This window comes from Sturnus vulgaris, chromosome 3 (genome assembly GCF_052056855.1).
Source record: "Sturnus vulgaris isolate bStuVul1 chromosome 3, bStuVul1.hap1, whole genome shotgun sequence".
Taxonomy (NCBI): domain Eukaryota; kingdom Metazoa; phylum Chordata; class Aves; order Passeriformes; family Sturnidae; genus Sturnus; species Sturnus vulgaris.
Window position 1 is genome coordinate 15,762,962 of NC_142245.1, and position 14,754 is coordinate 15,777,715.

At 41.2% G+C, this 14,754-nt stretch overlaps 1 protein-coding gene across 4 annotated transcripts in view; it reads left to right on the top strand.

The window, feature by feature from the left end:
• FSHR (follicle stimulating hormone receptor) overlaps positions 1 to 14,470 on the top strand; it is a 78,367-nt gene extending 63,897 nt beyond the window's left edge. For 3 of the 4 annotated variants that reach the window (XM_014883248.2, XM_088161030.1, XM_088161032.1), the window contains 4 exons: positions 1,589 to 1,657; positions 1,776 to 1,850; positions 6,489 to 6,674; positions 12,495 to 14,470. In XM_014883248.2, the coding sequence (XP_014738734.1) occupies positions 1,589 to 1,657; positions 1,776 to 1,850; positions 6,489 to 6,674; positions 12,495 to 13,746 (1,582 nt within the window). In that variant the 3' untranslated portion in view covers positions 13,747 to 14,470. The remainder of the gene's footprint in view (positions 1 to 1,588; positions 1,658 to 1,775; positions 1,851 to 6,488; positions 6,675 to 12,494) is intronic. The other variant, XM_088161033.1, reaches the window with a different exon arrangement.
• Positions 14,471 to 14,754: the final 284 nt, after the last annotated feature.

Below are 14,754 nucleotides of genomic sequence, written 5' to 3' on the forward strand. Positions count from 1 at the left end.
ATCTACTCTAGCCATGCAATGATAAGGAAAAGCCCCCATGTCCAAGCTCTGTATCTCCGCCTCCATTGTCACCTTGCTAATGTAAGAGTTAGTGGAGTCAATAAGGAGGCTGGTTGAAATGAGGGGAGAATTTGCATCAACAAGAATTTATTTATGTGTACTATAATGAGGTCTTGGGATTTGGGTAATGTTTTTTGCTCTTTTTACTACTCAGATGCTATTAGTCAGGTGACAGGAGTATATAGTCCACACTGTATGGCCACAGTGACTCTGTTTTACAACCTTAGTATCTCATTGCATTAACATCGTGTTCAGTGAGAGAATGCAGTAAGTCCTAATAGTGTGATTAAAAACATATCTATCAGCCTGGCAGCTACAAATTTATAAGATCAATGTAATATAATAAATGTTTCAAATGCTGTAAGCAGGGACCCGTCTCTCCTCCGTGCCTGCTCACTCATGTCTAATAGTGCTGGCAAGTGAAGGGGATGGTGACAGTTCTCCTGATCCAGTCTGACAGACATTATAGACACAGAGCTATGTGCATCTGCCTGTCATGGTCAAAAGAGCAATCCTTTCAGCCAGACCCATGACTGATTTCCATGCTGACCTTAGCTCACCACCTCAGACCTCAGATAAGTGGGTCACTTGCATGCTCAGCTTTCAAACTGCATTAGAAAAGAGTCCAGGTTTGCTGACAGTTTAATTAAATCAGGCCATTTCTGCCATCAATCAGATCTGTCATTGCCTGTTGGAGAGGGCGTGAGCTGTGAAGTGACGTTTAAGGCGAGATGAAAGATTGCACCGTAAAGATGATAAATATAACTGACCTAAATGTAAATTTTTAGGACCGCGAAGGGACAGAGGGAAGGTCGTTAAACATTAATCAGTAATGCACCAGAGTAAAAACTTGGCAGAGAGCCCCAGGAGCTTCAATTGCCAGGTTCACTACCTGTGGTCTCCTCCTGGGAAAAGGAGCCTGGGGAGGTAGGACTGGGCAGCAGAGCAGACAGGGAGTGTAATTTGTCAAGGCAGCAGTGTAGGAGAAATCACTTGCTTTCTGGGCAGTTCTGCCCCCTCCTGCCCTCCTGCCTGGCTCAGTGACTGTCAGCCCCCTTCTTCTACCTGCCTGGCCGTGGATGTGAGCCCATGGCACACAGCAGGCTTTTTCCCCTAATAACTGGCAAAGATGAAGCCGTGGCCCAGCATTTCGAAAGCATCTTGCTGAGAGGAAAACTGAGTGGCACTGACAGCACCAACAGGAAAGACCCTGGTCTCCCTGGCTCCTCTGCTGCCTTCCCAGTGGAGCCATGAGCAGTGCAGGCATCTTCACCAGCTCTGCCCTTACTTCAGGAACTTACTCCAGCTGCCATCTCTCATGGTAGCACTCATCCACCCTATTCGTGTGTCCCCCCTCCAAAGCCTTCCTCCACCTATTGAGATCTTGCAGGCTAGGATTTGTAGAAATTTCACCATTTCATTGTCCATTTAATGACTTTATTTGTTTGATTCTCTGTTTTGAATTGCATACATTTTAGTCATGAAGCATAAATAAGAACACACTCTCTTTTCCTTTTTTCTATTGCAGATGGCTCAATAAAAATGGAATTCAGGACATTGAGAATCATGCATTTAATGGAACATACCTGGATGAGCTGTAATTATTTCTGTTTTTTGCAAATCTGAAAAATGGAGATAGTAACTTCTGCAAGTTTTTTTTTGTTTGTTTTTTTTGAGTCTCAGATTGTTTCATCATAAAATACTGTGTTTTTCAGAAATCTAAGTGATAATCACAACCTACAAAAATTACCTAATGAGGTCTTCCAGGGAGCTAATGGACCCGTTGTTTTGTAAGTAGTTTTTGGATAACATTTTTCAATATTGACTCCTTAGAAAAGGTCAGAGAAGAACATATGAATGCCAGTCTGGATTTCAACATCTTGCAAACCTTGGAGTTCAAGACCAGAGTCTAGTTCTGAATAAAAAAATGGAAGCCATTACTGAAATTTCAGTCTAGAACTTTATTTTCACTTTGTCCTCAAGTTTCTGAGAGTACTGAGGGTGAGAGATTTAGATCCAGGTTCCTCTCCATGGTTTATTAAACTGTGCAAGAGAGGAGTCATTCTGCTTTGTTTTTTTTCCTCTAGAAAAAACTGCTTTTGGTTTTCTGTTTGGGCAAAATCAAGACTGGGTGAGTGGTTCTTAGTGCTGAAATCTGAATGACTTGCCACTGAAGATCTGCCCCTTCATCTGAGCAGCTTAATTCTGAAGCAAAAGTTCCATCCTACGGGGATGGGGATTGGGATAGGTAATCTATGAGATGCATCCCACAGAGTTACTGCGGGATGTCCGTGGTGGGTGATGAGCTGGGGATCAAGAACTCAGCAGTAGAAAATTCAGCAGTAGGATGCTCATGGATCTCAGCCACCATTACCTCAATCCACAGTTTGCCATAGGGTCCAAAAATATATGAGTTTGCACAGCTGCCTGGGTTTCTGAGCACAAAGTACCACCTGTAAGGGCTGCAAGAGAGATGTGGGATTCTTTTTTTTTTTTGTCTCACTGATTCATCAGAACATTTCTCTCTTTGCATCTTATCCTAGTTGTCCAGAAAGGTCTAGAAGTCACCCTGAATGAGTGAGAGGGGTCATTGGAACTGTTGGAGGATTTCACACAGATGCTAGACTCGTTCAAAGTCTGAAAAAGAGGGAGAAAAAATGAGTTGGGTCCAGAGCTCTTCTTTGCAAGCTATACTTGATACAATCATATTCTGGAGGTTTATCAAATTGATTTGCCTGTAGTTGAGATTCATTTGATAGTTCACCTTCTATCACTGAGTTATTTGTGTAAAAAATTTTCTGTTCCATTACCAATACATCCACTATTCCATGGATGGAAAATTACCTTTTTATCCTGGATGAGATCATGAAAGAAGAGCCTTCTTATTCATCCATCACTGTAGTGTACACCAGGGATGTGCTTTCACTTGTGGAAATGATTGACCCATAATCATATCTTTGCTGGGACAAATCATATTTTTGCTGTTGCAATCAAATCCATGTTGCAGACAGCAGTGTTTTAACAGAATGAACATCAAGGTGGTTTAACTCTTGATCTCCCTGAACCAGTGTTATGGAGTCAATTAATGCCAACTTCTATTTTATAATTCATCATATTAAAGAAATGTGAAAGAAACACAAACACAAATAGACAGCACCAATCATAGGCCTTGTACAGGCTACAGAGTTTCATAAATTAATTCCTCTGTCAGACTTACAGCTCTTGGCTGCATTAGAATCTCTCTTTGGGAAAGACATCAAATTTTGAGTTAAAGGATTTTGGCATTGGCAGTAGGCCAGTAAATCAAATAGATGGTAATTCCCACAACTATACATATTCTTTCTATACAGCTATACACTCTGTTTCCAACTTGGAGTTTCATAGCTTCAATTTTCAGCTGCACTATTTCACTTAAGTGTCTGGTGCTCCTCTCAGACCTGTAGTGGCCTGCACCAGCCTTTGCTGGTGTCCTTAGTTCTCTGGCTGTGTCCTGACTCTGAGCAGGGTGAGGTATGGCTGTGGCCCATCCCACCTTTGCAATTTGTCTTCATTGGTAATCCCACACATGGAGGCTGCAGGAGAGCTCCAGTAGATCCCCAGCTCAACAGCCGAGTCCCTGAAGTGCAGCAGGAGCTCAGTTTAGATCCAAGCACAAAGAAAATTGTTCTCCCCAATCCGCCTACCCTGCTCTGATTTCTGCTCCAGGAGCTATTTTTTTTTTGCCATTTCTGTAGGTGCCTTTCAGACCTCATCAGCTGGTCAGTACTTTTGCTAATCCAACAGAGACTCCCAGTGGGAAAGAGAAGTGATTGGAAGAGAAGGTAGATTCATTTTGTTGTTCCTGCACCAGCTGCTGTCAAGGTTGATGTCTCAAAGCCAAGCAAAAATAACACAAGAACACGTATTTCAGTTGCCGATGCCTTCTAGTTTGATTTCCTACTGCCACTTTACAATGATGTTCATCAGGCTTATTTAATTTATCAAGCCTCTAACTAGAGAACAGCATCCCAAAGAACCTCAATGCTGAGGTGTGTGTGGGGGGTAACTCAGGGGAGTAATTTACTAAACCACCTGCACGATGTCTGTGTTTGCTTTTTGGGGCTTGTCAGTGGTGTATCCGTAGCTATCCCTCACAGACATATTGAAAAAAACCCCACAGGAGTATGCAAGGCACTTTCCCTAACTCACTTCTGTTTATGTTTGACAATTTGCATAAAAAGAAAAGTTTCTTAAGTAAGAAGAAAAAATTTTTGTGGAAAAAATATTTAATATCTTTGAAACTATTTAGAGATGATGAACGATTCACTGAACTTTTAGACATTTTTAAGTGCTATTCCTATTCATATTTGCTTATTTCCACACAGTGTAAAACCAGTTTGGATGCAGTAATGCTTTTTAGCTAACAAGCCACAGAAAACATTTTCTGTGCTCTTGTTCAGAACTGTGAAGTTACACATTCTCTTAATGATGCCATGAGTGATGCTGCCTGTGGATTTAAGCAGAAACCTGCTGTTTATTTTTTGACTCATGAGCATATACTCTGGATGACAGTTTTCATTAGGCAGAGCACTGAGAGCAGTAGTCAGCACAAGTGAAAATTGAGGCTGCTCATTGCAGCCTAATTACCTCTTCAAGGGTCCAAGATAGAAATCGATAGCCTAAAATTTCTCATCCCCTGCTGGGTTTAGCTCCTGTAGAAACAGGCCCAGGACCTCAGGACCTCTTCTGTCAGAGGCGTGGCTTCTCTCAGCCTGCCTTGCAGAAGTTCGTAGCACTTTGGAATACACCAGTATGTCTTCCAGTAAAAGTCACAGTCCCCAGGTGGGGCAGCAGAGCAGAGTTTGAATTTGCTCCTTTGCTGCCACAGCCCATTGTCCAGTTGTTGAAGGCGGCACATTCCTTCAGAGCCTGGATGTATAGCCGTAATTGTGGGCTCAGCAGGAACACAAAGTTCATCTTTACCAATTTTACAAGCTTTATCATTTGCCTATGAACTTATTAGGCTTGGCTGGCGCTCAAGGAGAGCCCTTTCCTGGTATTAATTTTGCTTTCTAGACCAGAGAACAGAGGTGCAAATGTGTGTGAGGTACATAGCAACTGTCTAAACTTTATCACATGCTGCTAAAACCTGGTCTCTGCCTCACAAGGCACCACTCTCCTGTATTAATGTGATAATAAAAACAATCTGTGCATGTTGGGTGATAGAGATCAAATAACACATCCTGACATCACACTATCAAAGATGAATTGGAAACTGTAACTTCAAGAGGACATGGAGAAAACTGCAAATATTGCCAGTCCAATTCCTGCATTAGGGAGAAATCTTTTTTTTTCTTGGAGAATAAAGAGCAGAACAGCCTCAGCAAACACTGCATCCTGGATCAGTCTCAGGCTGTGAGAGCACAGGGCTTAAGGAAGGGTGATATTGTGCAGTTCACTTTTACTTTTGCACTTCAGAGAAAGGAGTTATCTCAGGCTGTCATGATCTGAGGGACACGGTTTGTGTCCCAGTAAGGGAAATGTGGAGATGTTTTGCCCGAGCTGTAACAGTCTGGAGCTATGGGAATGGATTCCCAAGTATCTAAGCCTGGAGATGGAGCACCCTTGGTCCTTCATCGCCTTCTTCACTTGCATGGCACAAGTCAAGATTAAGTGTTTGCAGAACATGTTTCCTTTTAAAAGCCCCTCTCATGCTCTCTTTAGTACCTTCTGCTGATTCCATCGCTGCCTCTGATAGTCTCACAGTAATTGCCTTGCACATAAACATATCTCTCCTAACCTCCTGCAATCCTGCCCCTTTCTTTGCTTCAGTCTGTGCTGCATTTGTTTTCTAAACCTCTGAGAAGGTTTTGAGATTTTTTTTGTTCCTAACAGCCTGAACAATGCCACCCCTGTCTCTCTTTAATCGGTTTTTCTTCCTAATGAGTACAAAATCTGATATCCCCAACCTGTCCTCACATCTGTACCCACGTGTGAGCTTCTCTCTTTGTGATTTATTGCCTTTTCCACAGCAGCCTTCCCATGATGTGATGTTCATATAACAAACTTGTATTGTGATTTCCTCAGCCTTTTTTTTTTGTCCTTTAACAGTATTCTAGGATGATTGCTACAGTTACTGGATATTTATTAAACCCAGCATCATATGGCAGTTGTAGTTTATATGACTGCTAATTTTTATCCAGAACATTATGGGACATTATCTTTTGTTCCCACAGACTAACATCACTTGATTGTTGTTTGCAATGGTATTAGCTCAGTTTGCTGGAGGAACACCCAATTTAGCACTGGATCATCCTTCAGTGTAGATCTCCAGCTAATCTGTTTCTAGTCACTACTCTGAGAATGAGTAGGACAGTCTAAAACACATATCCATTGTTGAGCAGAAGTAAATTTGCTTTTTACCAAGATTTTCATATGTTTTCTTAAAGGGATATTTCCAGCACGAAAATCAGTTTCCTGCCAAGTCATGGATTAGAATTCATTAAGAAGCTAAGAGCAAGGTCTACATACAATTTAAAAAAGCTTCCTGACTTAAGCAAATTTAGATCTTTGATTGAGGCAAACTTCACCTATCCTAGCCATTGCTGTGCATTTACAAACTGGAAGAGACAAAAGTAAGTGATTTAATTTGTTTTTCTTTTTGGTGCTTTTCAGCAGTTGATAGTGAATTAAATAAAATTCCTCAAAATGTGGATAGAAAAGGTCTCTTCAGTTCAGGTAGGTAAATGGATGGAAATAAATGAATACACAATACATACAGGCTTATGCATGCTACACAGTGCACTGCCTCTCCATTGCAGGGAATTATTAAATTTTGATAGCATCAGCACTTTCCCCAGACACAACTTTGCTCTCACTTGTCATAAATCCGTTTTTCACTGGGACCAGCCTGGAGCCACAACGAAGACATTAAGCAGAAAACATTTGATAACATTTTCAGAAGGTAACAAGAGGGAAGGCTGTGTTTGCAGAGAAGCTGGTCAACTCTTGTTCATCAGTCCAGGAGGGCAACAGGACCAATGAGTGATCCCAAACTCTTCTTTCAGAAAGCCCCATTGATGTTGGAGCACTGTCCAGCCAAGCATCACAGATACTTTATTTGTTGAGTTCATATTCACAGCATTTCTGAGCAGATCCATTTCACACAAATCAACAGGGTGGGAGCAGGGTGGGAGGCTAAGGTGTCATTTTAGACTCCAGAGGTAATTTTTCATGCAATTTTTAATTTTCCATTAGCAAGTTGCAATGAGACTTCAAGTATCAGTGATTCTCATGAAGTATTTTCACCTCAGTCATACAATCTTGAAATGTTCACATTTAGTAGTTAATGAACCTCCTGAATCAGTGCCATTGGAAACCAGAAGGAACTGGTACCTTCAAAAACCCTTGTTAGTGTTTGAAATTCTTCCTTTACTGGATGTCCTGAAAGACTTGGACGTTGCCATGGCAGAAAAAAAAAACTATGAATCATTGTTATAATTCCAGACATCATCTTCAGAAGTGGCATAAAACTTCAAAGAAAAGTAAAACCATGCAGAGAAAGCATAAACTGTTAGTTGCTTCTGTTTTAATACCCTTCATAGCCACTTATTTTACTTTTAGCATTGTATTGTCACCAGACAAGGGAAGATAACTGAGTTTTCTGATAGCTAATAAATATCATCTACATGTGTTTACAAAACTGTGTAAAGAGTGCAAGTGTGATGACGGAGACTGTAGTGATAACAGAAGTGTCTGACAGAATCCATCCCCTATCACCCATTTTTGATCCAAAATGCTGTTTCCACTCGAACAGTTGATCAGCAGGCGATGTTTTCACACACTTGTGCAGTCTTATGCAGACACGGTGCCTGGTGGGTCCAGTCCTTCCAGAACATGTGGCAAAGTGCTATTTTCCAATGAGTCCAGCGAAAGCATGTTTAGTTCTGGATCTGCAAAGGAACACTGATATCGCTGTGATTCATATTTTTGAAGGTACTTGGCTTCTGGGCTGCTTGGGCCTAATCAGGACCCAAATCCCAGAATCCACCCCTTAAGTTAGGAACTGAACTTTTCAAAAACAAAGTAAGAGTTGCTATTGAAGGAAAGCTGCAGGAGGAAATAGTCCTGACCCTGTGGTAAGCTCTCAATATCTAGTCCCCTCATTTGGGCTTTGAAAACTTCCATGCCACACACTTGCTACACGGAATTGAAGTCCACAGCAGTCACTTCCCCCTTAGTACAGCCCCACTTTTGGATCCTTTCTCTGGCTAGCAAGAATGCAAGGAGAACATAATGCAGCCCTTTCCATAGCCTGGTTAAGTGTAATTGTGCAAAGAAATGCCAAAAGATCTGTGAAGATCTCGCATAACCCCAGTGTGGATGCTCCAGACTGGGCTGGAACACCATGCCATTGTGGGGCTGCTTCTGGAGCAAGTCTGGTCACAACTGTACCACCCTGGTCAACAGAACAAAATTGAACATATTTATCCATATCTTTAATAGTTACCTGATGTATTTTCTACCAAACATTAAGCATAAATGCAAAATTATGAGAACCTATTATTTAGATGAACCTTTCCTGTCAGCTTCTTTTTAACATAATTCAAAATTGTCATTTCTTTCATACAGTCATGTCTCTTGTACTGAAATTGGTGTGAAACTGAGATCCTCTCTCCAAATTAAAGAGAGAAAGTGAATGCATGTGTTTGGTTTGAAGACTGAAAGTATTACCACACACTTCAGCAGAGATTAGTCACACATACAGTAGCTACACCCTCTTTCATTTCAAAGCAGTTTTCGTGACAGCTGGCACAAGCTGCGTGTGCACTGAAGGCTGCTCAGGCTGTTTAAAAGTTATTAATAGTTTGCACAGTGCTTGATCACACAGTGTGTAATATTCCTTTGGTAAGAGCTGTGCTTGGCTCGGAGCAGCAGGCATTGCTTGTTGTGGTGGGAGCCTGGTGTGACCTGCCTTGCCGTGCACCTTCACAGGAGGTGGTCATTCCTTGTGGCCACTTGGCTCTCAAAATACTTCCAGGTAGTCCAGGGAGTATAAAAAGGATGCCTCATCACCCCCAGAAGGGCATTTCTAAGGATCACGGCAGCAGTTGGAGTTCACACGGGAACTATGGGAAGGAATTAAGACAGGGATTTGCAGCCCCTTTCTGGCTGCCCGTTTATGTTTGATTTCCCCTTTTTGAGACTTTTTCAGCACTCAAAACCCTAGATAAAATAAGTTACCATAGTGGATCATACTCAATCACGACTCCAAAAACTGTTTGCAGCAGTGAACAGGTGCTGTTGTGATAATGGAAAGCTTAAACCTGTTACAGCAACAGTGCTTTCTAAGTTTTGGAGGATGCCACATGCCGCAAAGCTGGCATGGCTCTGCCAGTCTGAGACACACATTAAAACATAAGACAGCTTTGATGCTTTTTCTCATTCCAATAAAGATTAAATGCTAAATATTGATCTGTAGTTTGAATATTGTGGAGCTGGCCTAAGAGAAGGTAAGCTGCATTCTTGAGACAAGTCTAGTACAGTATGTTGAACTCTCCTCACGTTTTTCTGTGACTGGAAAATAATATCCTTGAAGTGTGGATAGGGCAGAGGCCAGATGTTAAAACCTTCAACTTGACATAGACCATTATGAACTTCAGCAGGATTTTGGCTTTCTTTGACATAAAGATCACCTTCTGCCCAAAAGAATGGCATTGATATGACTCTTTCCTACACTTGATCATTGTTCTTTGGAGGAGCTGTCACTTGAAATCCTACTTTTTCAAAAAATGTGGCAGCATCAGTAATGGTGTTTAGGCCTCGTCTCAAAGAACATACTATCAGTTCCTCACAACTCACTTAGTGGCACTTTTTGGTGAGGATGATTGGTTTGAGATAGGACTTATTTCAGAGCACAGGTCAAGACTATTTACTCTGCTGAGCATGTTTCTCAGCACACAAGATGCTGCTGCCACCAGATCCAGATGAGGCGCATAAAACAACAACTTAAATAACAACTTGTACGAAGGTAGTAATTACTGTTTATTTTTGTCAGAGCACTCTGCCAATTTCAGTTTTGGTCTCTAAGCTGCCCTTTCTCCAGTTTATTTTTCTAGTTTACAGTAAGAAAAGTTTACAAAGAGAGGGAATAAATTAACTGCATTATGACACTCACGGTCTCAAGAGGAAGCAAGGACCCACACATCCCTTGGCAAATAATGTTTTAACTTGTAGCTCTGAGTGCACTGCACATCCCAAAGGGTGAGAAACACCAGGCAAAGATATGACAAGGAGTCAGTATCAGAGGATGGCTCTTCCTTCCCTTGGGAGTTTCACCTTACCTGCTCCCAATACAGGAAGTCAGCAGGACACTCCTTGTTACCCTTCCTTGGAGCAAACAGCTTATTCCTTGAGACTCTGGTTTTATTTGGACACTGGCTGTGAAAATAAAGCAAGAATTGATGAACTGTAATAATCAGAAATATTTAGTCCTTATGTAGCACTCTTGCTATTTAGGTCCAGGCAGTGCCTCCAAAATTTTAGAAAAAGTTTCTTTTTACCTCATACTGAGAAATGATTGGCTACAAACATTTCCCTCGGTTCGTTTTCAAAGAACCACAAATTGCTGTAGCTTTCAGTGCCCCCAAGTGCCTGTTGCACTAAAACATGAGGGACTTTTTCTCCTGTTATTGCTCCTTGGAAGCCTATATTTCCTTTCAGCCAGAGAACAGTTGATATATTGATCAATACTCTGGACCTTTCACTCATCCTTATGCGAGTAGAACACAGGAGAGCAAAATGTAATGCCTTCTTATTGCTACTGTGACCTTCCTAGTGCATATTTGACCTCACAGAAAATCAGTTTTCCGACTCAGTTGACAGGCAAGATAAAAAATATTGATAATAGTAGAGGATGTTCAGAATCTCATAGGAAATGTTCCTCACCTTCTGGTGCTGGACCTTCATTAGTTTTCCTTTCTTGTAGACCCTCTAAACTCAATTTTCCAAAGATGTCGTGAGTGCAGAAAGTCAAAGGGTAGAATTAGGTTACAAAGAAGAATTCTCCCTTTTAGGCCTCTACCAGTTGTTCAAAATTTTAACTTTACTTGCCCAGAGAGTTCTTCTCTCAACTATACTCTGAGTCAGGGTGGAAGATAAGCTGGGATCCTGTCTTACAAATTACACACCTAAACTGCAGTCTGGTTTGTAGCTGAATGTAGGCAGAGCTGAACTGCATTGGTTTTACAACAAAATGTCAACTGTTTTATTCTGTAATTCAGATTGGGTCTGCATCCACAACTGTGAATGCACATTCATGGGACAGCCAAAGCCTAAGGCAGCCAAAGAGCTGTTGTAAAAACTCACCATATATTTCATGTTCATACTTCATATTTCTTGATAATTACAGTCTTATTTGAGCTGATAATCTTTCTATCATCTCAGCCAAAATATTTGTTTCTTCTGTAGGTCTAGGCATGAAGAAGGACACAGAGTTAATACTCTACAAAATAAAGCCAAACACAAAACTACAAAAAATTAGTATTTATCTGTGTTGCTAAAATGTATTAAAAAGTTTTAAAAATACTTTCTCACAGAAACAAAAGCAACTAATGCTTCCATTAAAATATTCAATTTGGTTTGGTTTGGTTTGGTTTGGTTTGGTTTGGTTTGGTTTGGTTTGGTTTGGTTTGGTTTGGTTTGGTTTGGTTTGGTTTTGCTTCACTTCACTTGATTTCTAATGGACTTCTTTTAAAAAACAGGTTTTAACAAAAATGGTCTCCTGTTCCTTGTGTTTCTGTTGGCGTCTGTCATCTAGAGATTATTTGGAATCCTGCATGTATTTATTTGTGCTATTTTCTTGTGTTACTGGCTAGTCACTAATATGATATGAGGTACTAAAAATGAACAGCACAAAATGGAGTTATGTGCCCTGCCAGAGTTACAAGACGATGGTGGCAAAACCTTTAAGAGAAAGGGAATTTGAGAATAACTCTAAGAGACAGTAGCATTATTGTGGTTATACAAACTCCTTATGAGCACAGCTGACTTGACTCATTCCTCAAAGCTCAGTCTTACATTGGTGTTCATTGTCATGCATTTCCCCCATGCACAAATCAGCTTGTCAGTGACAGCTTAGGTGAGAAATTTGTTTCAAATGAGGGAGGCTTCTTACAGAGTGTGTTTTCCAGGTGGATAACTGCATTGTGAGTGTTAGGCAAACATTAGATTTTCCTTTACCATGAAGTTTATGATGTTTCCAAGTAATTTACAAGTTTTTGTAATATTTTATAAATAAGGACCAGCCACAGTATTAATTTCAGGCTCCAGGGTAATCTATATAATCAGCTAACCAATAAAACTGATCTGCTATTGGAAACTGGATGATTTTGTGTTTGTTTTTTGCCTCATACCGTGTCTCTTAGCTTCCAACTCTACTCTTTTTACAATTTCAGGACAGAACTACATCCCATATGTAGCATATCTCAGATGAAGCAAGACTTTGAGGAGAAGCCTGGCAAAATACTACGGAGAAGGTCTACAGCTGAAGATGATATTTACAACTATGGCATAGGATTTGACCCAGCAGAGAATGAATTTGATTATGGTTTATGCAATGAAGTAGTTAATGTAGTCTGCTCTCCTAAACCTGATGCTTTCAACCCATGTGAAGATATCATGGGATACAACATTCTGAGAGTCCTGATATGGTTCATCAACATTTTAGCTATCACTGGGAACACTGTTGTCCTCATTATTTTAATAAGCAGTCAGTACAAACTCACCGTTCCTCGCTTTCTAATGTGCAATCTCGCCTTTGCAGACCTCTGCATAGGGATCTACCTGCTGCTGATCGCCTCTGTAGACATCCAGACCAAAAGCCAGTACTACAACTACGCCATAGACTGGCAGACTGGGGCAGGGTGCAACACTGCAGGGTTTTTCACGGTGTTTGCCAGCGAGCTGTCGGTGTACACGCTGACGGTGATCACCCTGGAGCGCTGGCACACCATCACCTACGCCATGCAGCTGCACCGCAAGGTGCGCCTGCGCCATGCCGTGACCGTCATGATTTTTGGCTGGGTGTTTGCTTTCACAGTAGCACTCCTTCCCATATTTGGGGTCAGCAGCTACATGAAGGTCAGCATCTGTCTTCCCATGGACATAGAAACGCCCTTTGCCCAGGCTTACGTTATATTTCTGTTAGTGCTGAATGTACTGGCGTTTGTCATTATTTGCGTCTGCTACACCTGCATCTACTTCACTGTGCGAAACCCCAACGTCGTCTCTTCCAACAGCGACACCAAGATTGCCAAGCGCATGGCCATACTCATCTTCACCGACTTCCTCTGCATGGCACCAATATCCTTCTTTGCCATATCAGCCTCACTCAAGGTTCCTCTCATCACAGTCTCCAATTCCAAGATCCTCCTGGTTTTGTTTTACCCCATCAACTCGTGCGCTAACCCTTTCCTCTACGCCATTTTCACGAAGACTTTCCGCAGGGATTTCTTCATTCTCTTGAGCAAGTTTGGTTGCTGTGAAATGCAAGCCCAGATTTACAGAACAGAGATCTCCTCATCTGCTCATACTTTCCACACAAGAAATGGCCATTGCCCTCCTGCATCAAAAAACAATGAGGGTGCTATTTATCCTTTAGTTCCCCTGAATCGCTTGCATAAATCTGTTTCTGAGGCAGTGTGCTAATCACTTGCAAGTACATGAATTTGAATAATGACTTCAGCATAATATGCAAACTTATGTTTTATGAGAAAAAAATTATTTCTGCTTTCCTGTTTTGTTCAATGAACAACCATCAGAGATGACAGACATATCATTTTTATCAGTTCTTGAAGAACAAAGGGCCAAAGTGTTCATGTAGAACTGTCTCAAGAAATAAATGACATCATAAACTAGTATCTCCCACCATGCAGGCAGAGATTTCCTTCATTCTAGGGACATGTTAGTTGCTTATTGAGAATTAAGTGGTGGTTATTATACAGTTTCAAAAAATATGTAGAATTAATTTCTTTTCCTGTGAATTGTGTTATAACAATACAGATAATTAGATTCTTTTCATTTATCATATCTCCTGGGGTTACAGGAGACAGAAGGCCAATTTAAGCCCTTCTCCAGCACAGGCTTCCTCAAAATGAGAATATCTCGTGACGTTTCCATTTCTGTTGAGCACAGCAGGGAGGCAGGAGGCATCTCCAGCTGTGCTGGATCTTTGCTGTTCCACACTGTGTGGACCTGCCTTACTCTGCACAAGATGGTATTTGTGTTAATTTAGATTGGCAGGCTCAGAGAGACCTGTTTTGTCTGAGTTTGTATCAAAGAGCTGGTTTGGTATAGGGTTTGTTTTCAAGGTAAGAAAGAGCAAGAATGAGGGCAAAAGAAACCCTTCATAATAAAAAGGGTGTTCTTTAAAGTTGTCTTCACAAAGTTGAATTCATTTGTGTGTCTGGGAGCCTTGGATATGCCAGCATGCAATGGGCTGCTCCATCAAGACATGTGAGGCAGGTTTGCCATACAACAGCATTTGTGTATTATACTGCCTGGGCTGCACAAAGAACAATGGATATAGATGTGGCTTTTAAATCCCTGCACAAAAGTTCATGTGAAATCCTAAATTTTTGCATAATCCTTTTAGGATTTCTCCTTCCCTTTAAAAACAAACAAAAAAAGAATCCTTGGCACACACGTTATCACATG